At 37.1% G+C, this 22,894-nt stretch overlaps 1 protein-coding gene across 1 annotated transcript; it reads left to right on the top strand.

Moving 5' to 3' along the window:
• The first annotated feature begins 133 nt into the window (after nt 1-133).
• Nucleotides 134-22,804, top strand: LOC121961811 (adenylate cyclase type 4). Its single transcript, XM_042511848.2, has 26 exons — nt 134-454; nt 2,618-4,021; nt 6,313-6,510; nt 6,606-6,767; nt 8,244-8,393; nt 8,957-9,108; nt 9,832-9,943; nt 10,059-10,186; nt 10,582-10,740; nt 10,834-10,993; nt 11,498-11,674; nt 11,803-11,834; nt 12,123-12,176; nt 13,270-13,333; nt 13,493-13,590; nt 13,713-13,797; nt 14,577-14,714; nt 14,839-14,916; nt 15,681-15,862; nt 17,538-17,622; nt 17,726-17,884; nt 18,741-18,887; nt 18,971-19,078; nt 19,238-19,352; nt 20,074-20,198; nt 20,929-22,804. Exons 2-26 carry the CDS (start codon nt 3,023-3,025, stop codon nt 21,061-21,063), a joined length of 4,002 nt encoding a protein of 1,333 aa, XP_042367782.2. The 5' UTR covers nt 134-454; nt 2,618-3,022; the 3' UTR covers nt 21,064-22,804.
• The last annotated feature ends 90 nt before the right edge of the window (nt 22,805-22,894 follow it).

Genomic DNA, 22,894 nt, shown 5'->3' on the forward strand with positions numbered 1-22,894 from the left:
TTATACAGGTTTCAACAACATGTTTTTTTAATAAAGAAAACAGCTGCGGTGTGACCTTTGACCTGTCCTCCCTCTCCATCCCTCTGCTCCTCGATTTACCTCATCGCTATTTGCATAGCCGGACCAGAGCGCTCGCGCCTGTGTGCGCACGCCCCCGCCTTCACCTGCCTCGCGCTCGAACCTCACACACACACACTCGCTCGTGCGCAGAGCCAGATGCAGACTTCCTAACGTCTGTTTTCCGAAAAGAAAAGAGGATTTTAACGGGATAAATTTGACTTTTGACCCGGTTTTGACCGTTTAAAGTGCTTTTCAGTGCTCTGTGACAACAATAAAAGGATGAGGGAGGAAGCTGAGCGGTGAACACGGAGAGGGAAATTAACCTTATCGCGTGTGAGCCAACTGACGTTAAATTAAAGGCTAAGAGCTACGAGAGACGTTAATAAACAATGAGGTAAGCATTTATCTTTACATTAACTACCTTTAAAATATTTTATATGTTTCAACTGCTGTCTTAATGTCCAAACTCAGTGTTTTTTTCTGTCCTTTTAGACAGCAAACTTTTATTAACGTGAAAAAAGTTATTGACCTGATATCTTAAGTGAGCCATTAAAGTGTACTGTTAGCATGAAAAGTTGGCAATAATTAACGTTTAAACAGGACAAAAATCGACTTTAAGGTGTAGTTTTCTGACTTATGTGATCATTTAATGTTTTTTTAAGATGAGAAACGATTCCATGCATTTATTTTTTAACTAGCTAGCTATACTAAGTTAAGCTAACTGATTATTTAAGTGATTTTTATGAGAGCTTTATCATCAGTTACGCCACAGATAAAGATAGTTAGATTTTAAAGATAGCTGTCTTAACACATTCATTCATGTTGACCTGTTTCCAAACACTGGAGATACCCACTTGAAACTTGTGTGGTTGCAGGTTCTTTATAAACTAACGTTATTAACCCTAAATTGGAGTACATTTTACACCAAAAAATGCCCTTTTTCATTAGTATTGCTGAAAAACTGGATCATGAATGTAATAGTCAAACAAACAGAGCTAAAACAAACTGTTGATTAATCAGTTAGTCTGTAAACTATAAATTACTTTTGTTGCACCCTTTTAAAAAAAAAAGGATTTGCTGCTTTTGCTTGTCAAATATGATATTGATGAGATTAATCTAAATATTTGGGAGTTGAAAACTTTTAGCTCACCAAAACAAACAGTTGGAGGACTTCATCTTGGACTCTGGGAAATTGTGATGTGTGTTTTATGGAGAAAAACATATATACTGATGGAGTTATTGAGAAAATAATGGACAAATTTACCATGTTAATAATTTTTGAAAAGTTAGTAGCCTTGGCCCTGGGACAGGAGATATCTGCAGTTTTCTCTGTTTTTACATTTGGCCATCTATAGCCAAATTAACATTGATCTTAACTTGCACTGAAGACAGAGTCATTTAAATTATATGTAATTTAAAAACTATGTTCCTGATTTGATTCTTAACTAAAGAGGTCAGAGTAAGTTTTGGAAAACCCCTCTTCTTCTTTGCAAAGTGGTTTACAGACAAGCAAAACTGAGTAGTGAAACCAACAGATAAGGAAAAGGGACATCAAAGGAAAAACAATAAATGTACTGTCATTACCACACAGTGTCACATTTTGAAGTGGGTCAGCCTTAAATTGTCACGCAAGTTTTTCCTTTTGTGAAAGTAACAAAAATAAAATAAAAACAAAATTTGTTGTAAGGAAAAAGGGCACAATATGAGGTTTGTGTGCTACACGGCGCAGGTCAGTCAAGGTGAGCTAACGAATCAGATGAATTGCTCTTTAATCCCTTCCTGATTTTGATAAATCAGATGTACCTGTAGCAGAGGGGACAGATTAAAGAGAGAGATACTTTTTAATCCTGGCATTGATGGTGACATTGGAGCAGGCTGGGTATGACGAAGGCAGTCTGCGCAGTACAGGGAAGAAGAAGCATCACAGCAAACCACTTAGTGTAGGTGGTGACTGGAAAAAATGTTTTTAATGTGCACTGGGTGCGTCGCTGACATGTCATTCCAGTACACACCTGAACAGTGTGTATGTGTTTTGTGCATGAGTGTTTGTTGCAGGGGAAGAGCCCAAATCTAGACTAACAAGTTTCTGTGCATAATGGGGCAATGACTAGAAGAACTTTGTCATTAAAATGAAATTAAGCCATGCATAGTTATGACTTCCTTTCTTTCATCATTGGACTTTGCTGGCAATGCAGACACAGTAAATGTTCAGCTGTGAATTACGGCGGCCCTGAGGGTCAAAACACTGAACTGAATGAACTGAAATGTAGGTTTTTTTTTAAATGTTGATGTGTTTTCTATATGTTGTATGGTTTTCAGAATTATTGAAGTGTTTTCTGAAATATTGAAGTGTTTTCTGTGATGTTGTAGTTTTTTGGGAAATGTTGCAGTGTTTTCTGGAATGCTGGAGTTTTCTAAAACAATGAAGTATTTTGTGAAAGGTTGTAGTGTTTTGACCCTCAGGGCCACTGTAGTGAATTTATGTGTTAAGCTTTGTTTATTCTTTGCTCTTTGCTGATTGTATTGTAACTTTCTAATTTTTCTCTTTTTTTGGCAGGGAGACTCCATCCAGTATGCATCAGCAATCGTCAAAGGAGATTTTGCTGTGGTTCAAGATTCCTTACCAGCGATCTTTGGGACCTTAACGTTCAGGACAACCATCTACATCATCTGCATCAGCAAAATCTATTTTGATGATAGCTTTTTAGCTGTAGTAGAGGATTCATAACAGAAGAGCTGGACTGTTGCTTGTTTTAACTAATAAAATCTGACAGACAGACAAAGGTGGAAGTTCTCCCTGCTGCAGAGACACCTGACAACACCTGAAAAGGAAAGGACAAAGAAGTAAACACTATCCTAGTGTGTGTTTACCATGTAGACAAGCGCACAGAGACAGACAGACAGAAAAAGCAAAGTGACAAGTCGACAGACAGCGAGGTCCCTCGCACTCACACGGGTCACAATGCCAGACGAGTCGCAAGGTTTTCTGGGGAAGGGGAGGCCTGGAGAAGAAGCACCACAGGTGTCTTTAGTGCCGAAGATTGTGGTCACCTCCAATGATAGAGAGGGAAAAATCCCTGGAGGCAATATCCTTGAGCTTGATGACTTCAGTCAAATGAAAGACAGAGCAAAACAATCAGCACAAAGCAGTGATGTTAACATTTTGAAAGGAAATGACAGCTCAAAAAACAAGAATGATGACACTTTAAATGCAAGAAATCCAACAGTCGGGAGCCAGTTAGGACTAAGTGAGTCGGACGTTCTCGTAGAGCTCGGTGTGGCTAAAACAACACTAGCTCCTGAACCACACAAGGCCAGTTCTTTGTTGAAGGGAACAGGTGTGACCCCGCAGCCTACAGATCATGATTCTCCTATCAACTCATCCTCCGATAGGCTTCAAACTGACAGCAGTAACTCATCACATATGAACAGTGACTCTGACTACAGCAGCACAAAATCCAGCCCTGGTTACAACGGCACCAGTTTCAGCACTGACCTCTGTGACGAAGAGCTATTTGAACCTGATGGAAAATCATTTGAAAAAACAAACCCTATCTCTCCTGTCAATTTCTCTGAGCCCAGTTTAGACGCTTCTAATAAAAACAACAAAAGTAATCCAGACCATGACAGAGGCGATTCCAAAACAGACTTTCCTGTTGAACCAAAAGCAGAACACTCACCCAGCTGCAGTTCACCCGCATACACCGAAGTTTCATTCGCACAGTCAAGGAGCAGCATCAATGGTGGGTGGGACGATGAATACGAAGAAGAGGACAGAGACGAGGACAGGCGAAGCGCCCGGTCCAGGCAGAGTGTGAAAGAAGGGGTGTGTTGCTGCTATCAGGCGTTCCACAGGGCCTGTCTGCAGTGTGTGGAGGAGACTCCGGCTATGCTGTCTGGACTGGTGCTGTCGTTGGCCTTCTGTGTGGCCCTCATCGTCCTCATTCCCACCACAGGAAGGGTGAGACATGGACTGTTTGTGCGTGTATGTGTGTGTGTGTGTGAGTGTATTTGAAGGGGTATGCTGCTTATGCACACACTAACTTTTAAACTTTACAGGCTGCCATGTGTCTTTTTGACAAACACATTGTTTTTTTTATTCAATTTTAGTTATTTATGAAGGGAAAACCCCCAATCATCCACTGGTTCCAACTTCTTTAATGTTTTGGATTTGCTACTTTTCACTATTTTATTCAATTTTGGGGGTGTGGGTTTGGAACATTGGTTGAATATTTTGAAGACTTCTCCTAGGGCTCCGAGAACTTGGTACACTTACACATTGAACGATAATGTAAAAAATATATTTCAGAGATTGAGGCTGCAGTAAAGGATTATTCTAATTTTTGGAGTATCTGTTGATTAATTCTTCGATTAATTGTTAAGTCCTGTTTACACTGGACTTGTATTACATGGGGACCTCCAGTAATTTGTCATAATTGCAGAGGTCATCTGTGATCTTAATCTTGTGTCAATCTGCCAAATTCCACTGCAAATTACCCGCTACATTTCACCAAAAGGCCATGTGAAAATATCAGTCCCATGTAAATTCAAATTTCTGTGATTTAGGTTCTTTAGTTTTCTAGTTTTCTAAACCTAAATTGAGAGAATTTGTCCCATTTTTTGAATATTTTTTGCTTAAAAATGGAAAAAAAAAGAAAAAAGAGATATTATCAAAACAATCGCTGGTTCTTTTTCTAGTGATAAGCAAATCAATTAATAGACTCACTGTTTCAGCTCAATGAGAGATAAATCAAATATTAGTAGCACATTAGAAAAACTTCACTGATGCCAGATTTGGTTGAGCACGAGGACGTTAGCTGCGATATTTTGCATGCCGATAGGTAACAGTTCCATACTGTAAGAGATATTTAAAATATCTCCATTTTAGGTCACCATTGCATCAGTGAAGTAATGCATCAACATGAGCATGTTGCTCTACAAACTTTCACAGCCAACTTTGATGGGGAAGAAGGAAATAAAGTCTTAAACCTGTTCTACCAAAACATTAGAACATTCTTGCGCTTTAGTCAGAAAGCCTACATGACTTCTCATAGCTTCTCATTGCCGTTTAAAAGTGGCACATGAAAACAGTACATAATAGGTCATTTGAATAAACCTGCAATTATAAAATTTTTAATGTCAATCGAAATGTTTAATTGTTAACAATGCTGTAAAGCACTCCAACAGGATGTAACAAGACCCTCGATAATATAATGTGTAATGTACAGAATATTACACAAGCACAAAATTGTAGTTTTGCACAGGATGTGGTGCTTTTTTGTTTTTGATGATAAGAATTTGTAAAAACAAAGTGCTTATGTTCCACCTCTGTTTCTTGGTCCATTATGATCTTGCAGCAACGCAGGCTTGTCTGTTTTTTAATATCATAAAAGTACAAAAGAACAGGGTGCTGCTGGTTTGACAACCAACCAGGCAGAGCTTAATCCTGTATTTGTAGAAATATAGCCAGTATTTCCTGCAAATATTCTTTGTTTAAATTTTTAAAAAAAATTTTTTTAATTTATTTTTAAATAAATTTCTTTATTCCACATTATATGGATTTCATGGATCTTTCGGACACAAAACAATCAGTCAAACACACTGCTAATGAATTTGGTGCATTGGACGAAAAAGTATGTTAACATCAGCGACAACAATGTTAATTCCCTGAAGGAAAAAAGAATCACTCGTCATGCTGTCTCATTGCAAAAATTAAAATACCTTTACTTCACATGATAGGAGCAGATTACAAAAGATTGCAAAACATGTTTCAAGTAGTCTTACTTTCATGTTTGATTTATTAGGCATTTTAATTTTTGTCTTTGGTGTAGAGCAGACAGGTGCTTCATAGATAAAGCCAGATGAGTCAAAATAGGAAAATGCAAATGCATATTAACATGAAGTGCTTCTTTGCCTCTGTCCATCTCTGCTAATGACGTTTCTTTCTAACACTGTGTTCCACACAGTATCAGTGCAGTGATTCAGAAAAACTTTGAAGACAGAACAGCATTTATATTTAGGTTTCACACGCTGCAACATTCAACAGTGTATCAAGGGAGTAACATAACTTTTCTTGTGAGATGTTTCACATATTGCAAGAAATTAATAGATTAAATTAGGAGACTATTTTGAAAAAGCTAGGAAAAATGAAACTGATTTTGTTGCTCATTTTCCATGTTTTGAAAGACATCAAGCAAATATAAATGCTCCCTTTCAACGGATTAATTACAATTTTCGCCCATCTCTGCACAGAGCATCGATGTCCATGTGGGCGCTCTGTCGGTGTTGTGTGTGGTTCTCTGTCTGAGTGCCATCCTGCTCGTCTGTCTGCCCTGGCTGGCAGCGGTGAGGCGCTGTGGAGGAGCCCTGGCCCTCTTTGTCTGGGGGACGCTGTACATCATTGCCATAGTCTTCATCTTCACTGGGGGACCTGTTACTGCGTGGGAACAGGTGATAAAGGAAGCAAGAAGAGAATAAGAGTTTTATTTTATTCTTCAATTGTTGTCAACCTTTAACTCTGTGCATGTTTCTTTCTACCCTCTCAGGTAGCGTTTTTCCTCTTCCTCTCTCTGAGTGTGTACACGGTGCTGCCTCTCTCTTTGGCCTGGGCCCTCATGGTTGGCATTGGGACCAGCCTTTCACACATCATCATCATCAGCGTTTACGTCCCCGTCACAAGCCCAGAGACACCAGACCTGGTTGTGCAGGTAAAGATTATTTTCCCCATTATGTTTATTGTCATTTTCTTATTTAATGAGAACACAGTATAAAAACAGTTTAAAGCTAAATTTACATACATCAACACGGGCGTACACATCTACATACACTCACACATTCTACTTGCACATTTATCGGATAGAATACCAATAAATCAAAATATTTCCTTACTTTTTTTTTTTTTACAATTTCAGATTAGGCCTGCAGTTTGACATTATGTGAAATTTGCTTATTCACTTTCTTGAGTTTGATAAGAAGATTGATTCTCTCAGGATCTAAATATGAAGCTTAAGCTTTCTGTATCATAGCTTAGCATAGAGACTGAAACCAGCTAGCCCAGTTTTGATCAAAAGTACAAAAAAAGTCTTCTCTAAAGCTCACTAATTCTACAATATATTGAACATGATACATGGCCCCTTTTAAATAAAATAAATTAATAAAATACAGATAGATTTCCCTTTTTTCCACCTTCTTGCTATTTACTAAAAAGTATCTTTTCCAAAATGTATTGTCAGAGCTAAGTTTAACAGTACTATAGCATAGTTTAGTTTCTATTAAAAACAAATACCTGCACATTATAATAGCTTCAAATGTAAATGCACACAAATATTTGCATTTGACCTGCCCTTCTAAATGAATGAGCACCTTTTGCATGTGCCAAAAAAGCATTCAAATTCAAATGTCATGCGAAACTTAGATAAGCATAACACGGACTTGGGGTTTGTGACCAACAAGTTTTACGGTTGTACTGGAAACAATGCAAATGATCTGCATCACTCTTTATTTATTAACGTTTTTGTTTGACTTCAGGTAGATGACGTGAGTGTCGTTTTTCAGTTGTTTATATAGTACATGAAACTATATACAAATTCAAAGCAATAATGTCCATATTATGCAACTTTCTGTCATTGCGGGGTTGCAGGGAATCATTAAAAAATCTTTAAAAGCATTTAATTCATTGATCTAAAAAAGCACCTCTTTGATATAAAAATATCTAAATATCATATCAGTCATTTAGAAGTCTTAAAAAGTGTCTCGGACATGAAAAGTAAGATTCTATGAATTATTTTTTTATTGTCAAATAATTGGTGTCATATATGTATTTTTAATATATAACCGAATCCCTCTCACATTGACATCAGGCAGATCAGGGTAGCAGAACAAACAAAAAACAAAAAATGTTTTATGTAACAATAAACATTTGGAGAAAATTGTCCCTAACCCATGTTTTGGTCATTGTTTTTTTTTTTGGTCATTGTGAAATTGATCTTAAATATAGTTCTGAATCAAATTTTTCTAAAAAAAAAAAAAAAGTATTAAAAGTCCTAATTCTAACGTGCCTTAAGCTGTAGGAAGCCTGCATTGATTGAGAGGTTCAGCTGCTTCGCTCTTGTTGTGGTGAGGCTATAATAGGAAAAATTAATGAAGTGTCAATGATCTCTTTTCCTCCTTGACTTCCCTCTCAGCTGGTGGCGAATGCCATGCTGTTTGTGTGTGTGAACTGCATCGGGATTTTCCATCTGTGGATGACCGAGAAAGATCTCAGGACATCCAATCGGAAGAGAGAAGAGTTCAGCGCCATACGCTCCCAGAAGGAAATCAGGAAATATCAGCAGGTTCAAACACTGGCTTCAAACTCATTATACATTAAAGCCTTAATTTAAATGCTAAATTGTTTATTTAAATTCAGCTGAAGAGAAGATAACATCTTCATTTGATTCATTTTTATTTGTCTCAGCTTTTTTATTCTTTATTTATAGAAATCCAATCTAGTCTCTTCTGCTTTTTTCATAACTCTGAATTTAAAATCGTTATGTGTAATCACTCTAACCAAAGGGCTCTTAACCTGAGCAGCCTGGGTTTGGTTACTGTATGCTTTTCTGCCTATTAGGTCAATAGATTAATCATTTACTCGTCTGAAGCTCAGCGGCAATAGAATGGGCAAATGGACACTATTCACGGCAAGTAAACAAATAGATGAATAGTGGTCCACCAAGTAAACATGGCATCATTTCAAAGGGGCTTTCAATCGCCTCTCGTTTCATTTTTCAGCCTTTGTGAAAAGGTTGTCACCTCTGTGAGACAGGAAACTAATTACCCAGTGTGCAAGGTCTCAGAACACATCATGTCCTCACACATTGTCACCCCCTGTCCTCTTTTTTGTCCACCTCGGCAACAGGAGCAGCTCCTCTTGTCAGTGTTGCCTCGGTACATCGCCTTGGAGCTGAGAACGGAGGTGATAAAGAGGCTCATCAAGCCCAAGGGCGACAAGAACGAATCCAAATTCCACAACTTTCACAGCCTCTACATACGGAAGCACAAAGACGTCAGGTGATCATACTGTTACACTGTTAAGGTGATGCTGAGTGTGTTAGTTTGTCAAAACAAGGACAGCTGAACCATAACTAGTCCCTCTCCTTCCTAATTCCCATTACACTTTTGTAAGTTTGAAATGCAGAGTTAAATGTACCAAAAACTGACCTGTTCTAATATTAGTTGCTAGTGATAATTTTATCACATAAACAAAAATCTAAACATCAATAATTAGATATAGTCAGTTATAGTAAGTTATATTTCTTTTTTTGCACTAATATTATCATTCTCATACATCATCACTAATGGGGTCAGCTTATTTTTGCATCAGCTACTTCACCGGATACATCCTTTAGCACACTTCTGTGTAATACACTTTTTATTCTATGTAAGTATTAATGTAGTGTATGAATCTAAAGGTAGTGTCGTCTCAAATACAACATGGTTGTTGCACATCTATGAGACTTTTTAATGGCAAATTGCATCTGGACAGAGCATTACCACCAATATTTGACTGCGACTGTCAGCCACCAAAATATCTGGCAGCTTTGGGACACACTTAAGGTGCAGGAAACCCTGGACGAAAGTGTGACAAACACAACAGCCAACACTTCCCTTCTACTCTAATTCTATAAAAATTTGTATACATACTGTATTTATTGTGTAGCTCTTAGTCACTAAAAGCTGTTATCGTATGAATGCATGCCTAATATTTGTGTCTTCCTGTACGGCTTTGTGTAGCATCCTGTATGCGGACATTGTGGGCTTCACAAAGCTGGCGAGTACCTGCACCCCAGAGGAGCTGGTCGCTGTGCTCAACAAGCTCTTTGGCAGATTCGATGACATCGCCAGGGTGAAAATAATAAATTTGTTTATGAATTTGAATGAATTTGTTTCTTCACAAAGGACATTTCTGTGTTATGAACTAGCTAATTTTCTGTCTCTTTCTCTTATTCTTTCTGTTGTAGAAGAACGGGTGTCTTCGCATTAAAATCTTGGGCGACTGTTACTACTGTGTGTCGGGGCTGCCTGACCCCATTCCCGCCCACGCCAAGAACTGTGTCCAGATGGGGCTGGACATGTGCACTGCCATCAGGTCTGTTTAAAATTCTGTTATGCAATAAATGTGTGACTTTGTGTTGAGGTGCCTCCCAGCTGATTTCTGTTTTTCCAGCCATAAAAGCTCCTAATTTGCATCTTCAGTTACTCTCTAACTTCCTCATGGATCTCGTGTCAGTTTAGTTTCACTACTCTTTCTTCTACAACTGAAACCACACAATGTATTACAGCACACAGAGTGTGCATATAGCGCAATCCTATCTAAATTGACCATAATATTTTCAAACTATTTTTTAATTTTAGTTTTTTGAAATTTAAAACAAATATATTTCAATTTATATTAAAAGACGTTTTAGTAGTGTAACAGGTGTTTTCTAGAAAAAAAAATCAGACTTTTTCATATGATTTTACTCATATTATGTCTCCCTGTAGTAAACTGCGAGAGGCGACAGGAGTTGAGATCAGCATGCGGGTTGGTGTTCACACCGGCAACGTGCTCTGTGGTGTGATTGGCTTGCAGAAGTGGCAGTACGACGTGTGGTCACATGACGTTACGTTAGCCAACCACATGGAGTCAGGAGGTCTTCCTGGGTAAGAAAAACTCAAAATCAATTTAGAAAGCTTAAAAAAATGTATTTTTTTGTTGCCTATTTTGATATTAATATTATTAATTATTATTGACAGGCGAGTTCACATCACAGAGGAGACAATGGAGCACTTGAACGGATTATATGAGGTGGAGATTGGGGACGGGGGGAGTCGGGATCCTCTTCTTCAGGGAAGAAAAACCTACCTGGTGATTGACCCCCACAAGCCAGACAGCATTACCAGGGGACCTAAAACGGTAGGTGTGCAAATGTTCGCATGCAACATGCATGTATTGTAGTTTATTTATTATTATTTATTATTTATTTATAGAACTTAAAGGGCACTTTAACAATTTCTTCAGTTAACTGCATGTGTTCTGTACAGGCTTATTTGCTTTTTTTGTTGACTTTGTGCTTCCAAAATGTAAACCTTATGAATGAAAAATAACAGCACTCATTGTACTTATTGTACTTATAATTTATTACAGAATTAACAAACTAATCTCTCAAGTCTCTGGTTAGGTAATCTCAGTAGGGAACTTCCTCACAGACATCACATGTGTTACAAGGGGAAGCAGGTTAACCTCAATTTTGAAAAGTTTTCTACAAAAGAGGAGAGAAATATTGCTCTGAGTAGCTGCAAATTTAACATTATTGTGTCTATTATATGGGCATCGGTGGTAATTGCACACCCTGCAGACGTGCTCTTGAGCAAAGCACTAAATATGTCAAAATTAAATTACTCTCCACCTTTTTTTCAGGCAGACACTCTGACGTCAGCAGAGAACAGGCAGCGGGCGTCAGTCCGAATGTCTCAGTACCTGCAGTCCTGGCGAAACATTCACCCCTTCGCAGATCTGAGCAACCCTGACGCCAAGTCCTCCAAGAAGTCAATCATCCCCACCAGTGCTGCCATGAACCAAACACAACTGTCAGCAGTATGTATAAGTGCTGCACCCACTGTTGTACATGTATAAAAACTGCACGAATCACTGTGTTTTCTTGTTGATTGGTCATTCTTTTTGTTGAAAATATGTGTCTTTTATAATATGTGTTTTTATTTCAGGAAAGACCACCTTTCCAGAACAACCCCAACTGGTAAGTTCCCAGATAAATTAAAAACAAAAAAGAACATACAGCAGCATTATTAACTTAGGTAGAATAAGAAGAAAACAACATGTAATGCATTTTCTTATATGAGTGTTTCTGTGCAGTTAGCTATAGAGAAAGCATTACATTACAGCATTATTTTATTTTTATAGTTCTAAATTGAGGTTCTGGAGGTAAAGATTGTTTTGCTCCCTTCTAAAATCTACTAGCTGAATCAGCAATAAAGTATATTGCTTTGGTCAAGGCTGTTTCTAATTTGTTCTTATTTTTTCCCAGTTTGGTTGTGGATAATTGTGTTCGAGGATCACTGGACACGCTGGACAGTGCAGGGTAAGTTTACAACTAAATTAACTTTACTTGATAGAAAATCATAATAAATATGCCAGGAGGAGAAAGATGAGACGTGATAAGAATTAGAATTTTAAATATATTTCAAACATGTCTCTCTTTTAAAAAAAAAAATTTGACTAACTTCTTTATTATGGAAAACTTAAAGGTATACTACACAGGAATATCCTAAAAAATCAACACTTATGACCCATTCAAAGTGTGTGGCTATGTATTTATATATATTTTGCGTTGTTCGTGACGTTCTGGGCCCACGTGAGGTTGGGACTTAAAAAGGTAGCAACCAGGTGCCAGACTGTAAGCAGCACACATCCAACAGGATGCTATGAAAATTACAGGCACAATTTTACAAAAATGGATTGTGTATGTCTCAAATGTTTGACCTGGCTTTGTGTTGAAAAGTATTAAAAACACATAGCAGTGTAACCATTAGTACCCCATTGTCTGTGTATGCTTTGATCCAATGTCTTAGTTAGAGAAGAACGTATCTGTTTATTGACTTGTATACATTTCTTTTAAAATCTGTATTCTATGTTTGTTTATTTATTTGTTTATTTATTTATTCATTTATGTCAAGCTTGAAAAGTCCATTTTCATGTAGTTGTAAATTTTGTTCATGTATGATAATTTTTTTGTTATTGTAATCCAACAAAAAGTTAAATTTGTAAAAAAAAAAAAAAAAAAATTGCAGACACAGCACAGAACTGTTGTTCTCTAAATGTATTCTGGGTTTTTTTGGTATTTATATTATATGCATTTATGTAAAACCGTTGGTGTCTTGGGACGCAAGACAAATTTCAGAATTTTTTTCTGACGATAAACTCAAATCAAATCAAATCAGTTAACCAACAATTCCCGTTTACTGTACCTTTATAACCATGGCTAGTTAACATTGGATTTCTGAATTTAAGTTCTAAAATTTTAGGCCACACTGATGTTTGTAAAAACAGATAATTACATAAAATTCTTTCTCAGTTTATTCTCAGACTTTTGTCATAATTTTTCAAGTCTTATTTTAGCATTAAACTTTTGACTTGATTAGGATTTTGATGGGGTTTTTTTTATTTCTCCTAAGGAGAGGCCTAAAGAAGCTCAATTGTCTTACTCTGCTGTTCAACGACCTGAGCCTGGAGAGGAAGGTAGTGTAATTCTCTTGTCTAACTTAAGAAGTAAACCATATGTAATGCACGAATGAGCAGAAACAAGCAGGATGTGCAGTATGTTTATGTAAGTGTCTGTGTGTTTGCAAAACCATTATCTCTAAGTGTTGGTGTAATATTTATGTGTTTGTGTTCCAGTTCCGCCTATCAGAGGTTAAGGGTTTACACCACTCACTGAGCTGCATCGCTTTGGTCTTCGCTACTATTTTCGCCGTCCAGATGCTTGTCTCTGAGAAGTAAGACGTCATTTTCCCTTGATTATGCTCCTTTCCTGCATTACATCAAAGTACACTTAAATACCTTGCATCTTTATTTGCTCATTTAACAGTGTAAATTATTTGTTTTCACCCCCACCCAGAAACTTTGAGATGGCTGTGTCGTACGGTGCCACCTTCCCTGTGCTTGTGCTGCTTCTGTCCATCGCTTTCACTGGGTACTTGGAGGTAAATGAACACTTCACGTGGTGTTTTTGTTGAATTCACTGAGCAGCATTGGTATTTTATTTGTATATTTTTTTTTGTGTAAGTACAGAGTTTCATATCAGCAGGTGATCTGGTTTCATGTCAGTCGATTGAACAGAAAATGAAAACAGATGCATCTAAATATTATACTGTTGATAAGGTGAAGAATCTATATTCGGCGTATGTAAACATAAATCAAGATGTGAATAATTGATTTGAGGTCATTATGCAGTAAGAACGTGCTTGCTGCTGGTAGTTTTGTAAATTTAGGCACATAAAGTACAAACTGTTTAAAATAACAGCAAAACCTCATGTAAGGATGGACAGGGTTGTGATTCTAGGGGCTCCTGTAATTTACTATTTCAGGTTGCCAAAGTGATAAGGCGCTGAACAGATTTCATGGTGAATTTGGCTAAAACTGGTATAATGATTTCTTTTTATGTATTTCTATTTTTGTGTCATTGCACTATTTTATTTTCTTGAGACTCCTATGTGGAAGCAGACATTGCCATGATTTATATTTTGTATGTTTGTTTGCCAAACTGACTAATTCTTTGTTTGAGTGAGAAAATAGCATAGATTTATTCTACTTTGAATAAACATTTTGTAAAAAAAAGGTACAAACTGTGTTCCCTAAGCTATTGCAGATTATTTTCAACACTGTATGATTTTTTTCTTTTAATTTTTAGGTTGTTTCTCATCTTCTTAGCATTCACTGATTATCATTTATATCAGCACTTTTGTGTTAAATGTTTTTTCAGAAGTGGCGTTCCAAGATGCCGTTGGGTGTTCAGTGGATATCGGGGCTGTCCCGTGGCGTTTCCACCAGGGCAGTGCTGCGGGTGTTTGTGGTCACTCTCTGCGTGCTCATCACCCTACTTATGGCCATTCTCAACTATGTGAGTTCCTCCTCTGTCGCCCAGATATTCTGGCACAACTTTTTCCCTTTTCCTATTTCCTGTTCTTCTGACATACATTTGTTGTTCCATTAATCTCTGTTGTTGTCCTGGTTTTGTTCCTCAGGTCTTCCTCCCTGGAAACAACTGCATATCGATTGACAACACGACAGAGCTCGAGGGTCTTAAACTTTACACTGGGCCTGTGAGTGTCTCCAAATCAACATTCACTATGTTATTTATTCATCCTTCAATCTTTAATATTTGTATTGCAGTTCCTGCAGGAAGGTAAAGTGATGCTGAATTTTCTAAAGTCTATTTCTCAACTTATCTTATAATTCCTGCCAACGCTTGGCATGTTCATTTTTTTAAACACATAAGACACAAGAAGCAAAACAAAACATAGATTTAGACACACACACATACACAAGCCTACACACACTTTTTTGAAAAGGTGGAGTGCAGAGGTGTTTTATCTCTTGGAAGCTTCTTTATTTTTATTTTTTCCAAAAAGATAAATAAAAATAATAGTAAAGTGATGTCAATAATAATCAGTATTTTCTATTGTCTTCCTCCCTCGCATCAAACACAAAGGTAATGGTCCCTTGGGTCATTATGCTCTCATGCAAAAGCTATTTTAATATAACAAAAAGTACAGAATTGGTCCAGTAACTTAGATTCCAGGTAATGCATTACACATTGCCATATTTTCTTAAATCTCTGTAGTGTGATTCAGTAGAATATGTCAACTTTTCCATAACCAGGCTCTTCAGCCACTGACCAAAAGTTTTTTTACTGTTTACGGGCAATACAATATATTGCCTTCATTCTTTCTTAATGTTAAAAGGAGAACAGTATCCTAATATGTTCTCTAGTTTGAATGTGAACAGCCTCAGTTCGAGCCTTGAACATCAAACCTGTCTTGTAATAACATACACATTTTTTCTTCTCCTGTCTTCAAACATCCAGTATTACCTGTACTGCTGCTTGCTGGCCATGCTGGGAGTGATTGTGTTCATCAGGACGTGCTTGTCTCTGAAGGCGCTGCTGCTCACCCTGGCCGTGGTGGTTTATCTGGCTCTGTTCCTCCACGTTTACGCCCCGAGGTCCTCCTGCCTCGTCTGCCTGCTTTACAATCACACCAATGACATGTAAGTGACACTGTAAGTGCAATAACATTCAAACACCAGGGGGTCTACATAGCTTTCTGTGCCTATAATGGTTTTGAAAATGAAGCAGCAGCAGAGTCACTCTGATTATTGCTCATGTTTAATTATCTTCTGGTTGTGAATATTGATTCATATTATACTGACAAAAAAAAAGAGTGAAATTCAAGCCAACTCCCAAACAGCAATTAGCAGTTTTCAGATTTTTTTTCCTAAGTTCAAGTTCCATGTATAAGATAAATGACCTTATATGCAAATTTTATTTAACAAAATGTAAACAACATGTTGACTTAACACACACACACACACACACACACAAAAAAAAAGCATAATTCTATAATTAACATAACAGGCACTTAAAAATAAAAGTTCCTTGCTGGGAATTCACTGTAATTCAAAATAGAGTGTGTTTTTGACAAGCTTGACACAAGTCACTTGTGGCCCATTCAGAATAGACTCACAGCCCACTTTTGGACTGTGACAAAACAGTTAGAAACCGCAGCAGTATGTTAAAATTGTGTTTAAAAAAAAACTTTAACCAATAATATGCATTAGTGTGCAGGTGTGAATATATACATGTAAGAGCCATCCACACAGTCACACAGACCTTCAGTAATCCTGCTAAAGTTCACTTTCCACTCGTCTGCATTCATTCACCGCTATCTATAGTCATCACCCTGTCCGTCTTGCCAAGGTGTTAAATTTCCTGCCTTTTGTCGGCCACTCACAGTCTAGATTGTGAATCATCGTCTGGAGTTTCAGATCACCGTCATTTATTCAGGAGCTTTCTATAGCAAGAGGCCTGCCAGGGGGTGCAGGCCCCATTGACAGAGAGACACAAGACACTCTTGTTTGAGCGATTATGTAATGGAAAGGAAAAAAAGAGCGATGTTAGTTTAGTAGTCAAGATTGTGGCTGGGCAATCAAAAATTCACCAAAACCGACATTCAGAACCTCCAACCAACATAATCTTGCTCATTTTGGTTATTTCTGGGGGGTTTTTTTTGTTTTGTTTTTTTATTTTGTTAATAGTTTAAACACTGTGTGTTCATGTACTGTCCCCTTAAAAACATACTACCATCGCCATCACCAAAACTGTCACTTTTTTTAAGAGTTGCAAGTTATATTCTAATTTTCATATGGCAAATTTAAAAAAAATGTTTGTTTACAAGAGATTCAAGTTATTTTCTACTTTCCATATGGAAATATTTCAGATAATTTTTTTAAAAATATTTTGTTTGCATGAAATGCAAGTTATTTATTTTATACGTTTTTAGGACACTTGCTTTTTACATTAAAACTAAAATGTGACCTTTTTCGTAACACATTTCAAGCATTTGTGCTTTGATTTCAGTTGTTCAAAATGTGCAATAAATAACCATAAATAGTTCTTCTGTATGTATTTCCTTTAATTATTTAAAAATTGCAAACATAAGATATGAACTCGTTTATAATAAAAGATATCCCAGCCATAATAGTTGAGCATTTTTACAGTAAAACCTTGTCAGTGAACTACGACGGCAAAAAAAAATAATAAATAAACCATAATGAAGATAAAGTGTTTAATTAATTGTGATATTGATTTGAGGTCATATCGCCCAGCCCTAGTCAAGATAATGTGAGTATTGAACTCTAAATATGTGAATGTGTTTTTCGACAGGCCTGGAGTGCTGAAGGACCCTCAGATCATGTCCGGGGTTTGGCTCGTCATCTTTTACATCGTATGCCTTATACTGGCCAGACAGGTGTGTGTTTGTTTGCACATGCTAATTTCTGTCATGTAAAGAAGGGAAATCCTTTTATATTTACACATTTCTGCATACATACTGGACTGTGTGTCTCCGTCAGGATGAGCTGGGTTGCCGTGTCGACTTCCTGTTGGATCACTGCTTCCAGGCGGAGAAAGAGGCCATGGAGACCATGGAGAACGTCAACAAGCTCCTCCTGCAGAACGTGCTGCCGCTTCACGTCACCTCCTTCTTTATGGGCAAAACTGTTTGCAACCAGGTAAAAAAAAAACAAAAACATAGCATATAGTAGATGAAATTCATTACCCATCCACATCCTGTTTTTTTTTTCTGTGCGTTTTTTCTCCAGATCAGCTCGCCCTTCTGTTACCTATACCAACTGTCACATAAATTTCTGCTGTATATTGAGGGTGAAATTTGTTTCAAATTGTAAAGAATAACTCATTTTAGATTAATAAAAAGTTAGCTGCAGAAATACTTAATGTATTTGACTTGCAAACATGTATTTTAAACAAGTAAAGACTTTTAGATCAACACTAAAACTTAGATTTTTGTGGCATTGTAATGGCCGTGCTGATAAGAGAATATGTTCCTCTGCTGTCTCAACTATTAAATGAGCAGTGTGTAGGATTCAGTTGCATTGAGCAGTCAGGATTTCAGACAGGAGCAGTGTTTGGTTTGTACGTGCTGGGCCACTGTAGAAACATGGCGCTGCAACATGGCAGACTCTGTGGATGAGGACTTGCTCCTTTGTAGATGTAAATAGCTCATTTTATTTTGACAAAAACAAAACAAGTCTAATTTTCAGGTGATTGTACACTAACATACTTATTGTATTATATATATTCCTGCCAATACATCCCCCCAAATTCTACACACTGGACCCTTAAAACTATTTAAAAGGTTTTATTTTAAAAGTAAAAAAATTAACCATTTAGAGGATATTAGAAATGAGTGTTGGTATTGAAGTGATGGTTTTGAATAATTGTTTTTAGGGCATTCATGTTCAAAAGATAATTGCACAAGTTTGACTCTTCCTACTTTTGGCTTTATAATATTCAGAATTGCTGATATTTCGCATTTAAGTCCTTGTGCTTGTAAAAACTGTGTTTCAGGACCTGTACAGTCAGTCATATGACTGCGTGTGTGTGATGTTCGCCTCAGTGCCTCAGTTCAAAGAGTTTTACAGCGAGAGCAGCGTCAACAGGGACGGTCTGGAGTGTTTGCGCTTCCTCAATGAGATCATATCAGATTTTGATGAGGTATGAGGAAAAAGACATATAATGCCAGTATCACAGTTAGTCTGTGTCTCTAACTATACTCTCTTTTCTTTTTTTTCTTGCAGCTTCTCTCCAAGCCCAAATTCTCTTCAGTGGAGAAGATTAAAACTATTGGCAGCACCTACATGGCTGCTGCAGGACTGACACACGCACCTCCAGGGGACGAACAAAAGGTTTTCTCAATCAATCTACAAATATATTCAGTAACCTTTAAGCTTATTTTTAATCAAAATGTTATCTGTTTTTAAAAGGAATTTACAAAAGGTTTTAAGAGCAAATGTTAGTGAAGATAGCCTGCCTCACAGTTACATGATCTGTGGCTCCCCCTACAGAAAGTCGAGATGTCCTACAGCCACGTGCGCTCCATGGTGGAGTTTGCAATCGCTCTCATGGGCAAACTGGAGCTCATCAACACACACTCTTTTAACAGCTTTAAACTCAGGATCGGTGAGTTTATTCTACACTGGTAGGATGGTAAAACTATTATTTTGTCCCTTAATCTCATTCTACTGTTTTAAAAATAAAAACTACTCTGAATTCCTGACGAGTGATGATTTTTAAAGGAATATTTCACCCTCCAAATGATTATTTGTATATCAGTTACTCACCCTGTGTTATGTTAAATTTGCGAAGTTTAAAAAAAATGATAATATTTTTCTTGAATGCCTTTGGCGAACAAAGAATCCCAAAAAAATTCACCTTGGGTTCAGTTTCCTGTCAGGAAGGTCTGTCTTTTTGTGAAGTACTGAGTATACGACTGGATAAATGACACTTGGTTATACTGCACGAGTTGTGTGAGTTTGTAAACTTTGCAGGTTTTCATATGGTTAAATTCATCAAGCATTTTCTTCTCAACTGTTCACTCTGGAGGCATGTGGAAAAAAAATTTTACTCACAAATTCAAAGTAAAAGAGGGTGAGTAACTGAAAAACAGATTTGAGCTGTGACATATTCTTTCAATAAAATAATATAATTTACAATGACTGACAAACTCATAACATTTGATAGACTTAATCCATTCAATACTGACCTCAGAACTTTAAGATTGGTTTCTTTCTTATTTAAGTGGCAAACGATCACAATTATATTTTCTGGTGCATGCAAGTCTTTTAATGTTTAATGTTTATACATTTCTGTATAATAATCCCTCTCTGTTGTGTACTTGCAGGAATAAACCACGGTCCAGTGATTGCAGGAGTGATTGGAGCTCATAAACCTCAGTATGATATCTGGGGGAACTCTGTGAATGTGGCCAGCAGGATGGACAGCACCGGCGTGTTGGACAAGATACAGGTCGGTACGAACGGTTGAGGTGGCTTATGTGTTTAAGGTCACTGGGGGGGGTGGATCTATGGATGCAAGGAAATGCTATATGTTATGTGTTTCCATTACCGAATGACCGAATCACAATGTTTATTTACTATAAACATTAATAACAAAGGACCACCCAAAAAAAAAATCAATATCATTTAAATAAAAGCTATATTTAGAATATTTTCACTGCTTTACCTTAACATAAGAAAACCCTTACCAACGAGAATTTGAAGCCATTATATCAAAAACACTTGACTCCTTTGAGGAAAACAGTCATTTTACTTCACTGAATGGCAGAGTTGCTGGTCTACCACCTTCCATAAGCTATCTTGAAAGGTAAAGTGCAGCAAATATTCAAATATAGTGTACACTTATACTGATATTGATTTCTTTTTTCAGATGGCTACGATGTTTTGCTACGACCCCGTCCACAGCAGTTCATTGATTTGATTTATCAGACGTTAGTAAAGCAAAACAGTTCATAAAAAAAGCACAACAGAAACAGACCACCGTGTTTATCTCTATATATATATATATATAAATAAGTAATAATGATAACTTTATTTGTAAAGTGCATTAGATGGTATGTTATAGTGTTACAACTGAAAATTACAACACAAATAGACAAGTGTGCTGATTTAACATATCTCCAAAACTCAAAACAGTAACCAGTTTTCTACCTGGAAGTGACTTTTGATTCTGCTCCCAGGTGACGGAGGAGACGTCCCAGATTGTCGAGAGCGTGGGATACAGCGTCACTCTCAGAGGAGTCGTCAACGTCAAGGGCAAAGGAGAACTCACCACCTACTTTGTTAACACGGAACAATCGTCTCCTCATTTCTGACCTCCACAATCAGATGCTGAAAAGACCCGATAACAAACATTAAGCAGCAAACACTTGTTAGTGTTTGTTTTAATGAACCCGGTGCACCGGATGGGACGGTCTAAACCTGACACGTAATCTGCGCTGACTTGAAGCTGAAACAGAGATTCATGAAGGAGCTGCCTTTGTCTTTGGGATGAGACACTAAATAAAATCTCAACCGGATAAATGAAGACTACAAGTGGCGACTGAAAGCACAGAGCTTTCCACTCACGGACCATTTAATGGCAAATCACGTTGCTTACTGAATCTGTTTATCTGTACTGTATCTGGGTTATCCTGTGAAGCTACAGGTGGGTCAAGTCCCCCATCACACCCTTTTTTTACTGTTTTATTCTGAGAACATACAATCTGAATTATGCTTTTATTTTGGTACCCGTGGCTGAATCACATGCACTGTCAGACAGTGTTCATGTGCAATTTATTTAATGGAAAATAATAAGGTATCCATCTTAGATGTACCGAAGATTAGTAGTTTTATGATGGATTTTATAGAGGTAGTTTGTGCCTCAAATTACAAAACGGCATTCACAATATAGCTCGTTTTTGCTCTGTTTTAAATATTTTTTTGTCGAAGTATGCTGGTACAAAACACTGTCTTTGTATGTAGGAAAAATGGGGCAGATATTTGTGTACTTGAAACAGTCCTCTGACACTGATAAGTTGTTTTTTTCACTGATTATTAACCTCCAAAGTTTAGCAAGATACATCTGAGGGATCACAGGATGATTCACAGCAAAGGAAAAAAGAAAAAATGCAAGACTTGTACTGTATTAATGTTATTTTTGTTCTATTATCTATGGTTTTATTGTGAAATCATGGATAGTTTTATCTCATAACCCTGTGAAAATGATTCAGATTCACTCAAAGTTTATAATTCTCACACCCCACAAACATACCACACTTAGTTTTATTTAATGGGATAGTTCATATATTTTTGAAGTGGGGCTGTATGGGGTATTTATCCATAGACAGTATATTTACATTAAGTAGATGTCAGCTGACACGCCTCCAGTTTGGAGAAGCAGACTGGAGTTGAACTTGGAAGCTAAGCAATGTACTGCTGTGGAGGGGTCAACAGCAAAACATACTGCATGCATATCACAACATCATCCACTGCACTCAACAACAGCAACATTTTGCCATTTTTTTTCAACCAAAGTATGAAGCAAGACAAGATCTTATGAGAGCAAGAGAAGTTTTTTTGTTCCAAAATTATATAGATTTTTTTTTCCTGGTGAGGCAGCAATATACTTACATAGGTACCCCATACAATCCAACTGTAAAACACCAACTATCCCTTTAAGGCGTCACAAACTGAAAAAAAAAAAAAAAAAAAAAGTTAGAAACCACTTGTTAAAGGTCTGCTTGCTCACTGCAGCCATGCAAATTTGCATCATGGTTTCTATACTTACTACTGCCAGAAACTGACACTTTACGCGATATCACATCTGCATTGTGGTATAATAATGTGTTGTGCCATGAAAAGTCACAAAATGCACACCTGACATTGCACTTTCTGAAATGTTGAATTTTTAAAAGGGAGTTCTGCATTACAATTGAATGCTGACTTAATAGTTCTCCTTTGCTTTATATCACAAAGTGAGGGATGATGTGTGAAGTGTGAATGTAAAAAAAATGTTCAGTATAGGGAAATATTTTTCTATTCTATTTATGAACTAATAAAAACAGATAACTAAGATGTTTGTGTGTGTACCAGATTCTTTCATAAATATTTTATGTACCTACTTGCCTATCAAGAACTGTGGAATTTCCCCCGCTTACGGAAACG

The sequence above is a fragment of the Plectropomus leopardus genome, chromosome 23, assembly GCF_026936395.1.
Source record: "Plectropomus leopardus strain MGB_pleo_1.0 chromosome 23, ASM2693639v1, whole genome shotgun sequence".
NCBI classification, from domain to species: Eukaryota; Metazoa; Chordata; class Actinopteri; order Perciformes; family Serranidae; genus Plectropomus; species Plectropomus leopardus.

What these genes read in the sequence shown, in the direction of transcription:
- LOC121961811 (XM_042511848.2), top strand. Translation starts at nt 3,023, where the DNA reads ATGCCAGACGAGTCGCAAGGTTTTCTGGGGAAGGGGAGGCCTGGAGAA. An exon ending in CACCAGACCTGGTTGTGCAG is followed by an intron (nt 6,768 to 8,243) that starts GTAAAGATTATT and finishes CTTCCCTCTCAG; the next exon opens with CTGGTGGCGAATGCCATGCT. An exon ending in TTACCAGGGGACCTAAAACG is followed by an intron (nt 10,994 to 11,497) that starts GTAGGTGTGCAA and finishes CCTTTTTTTCAG; the next exon opens with GCAGACACTCTGACGTCAGC.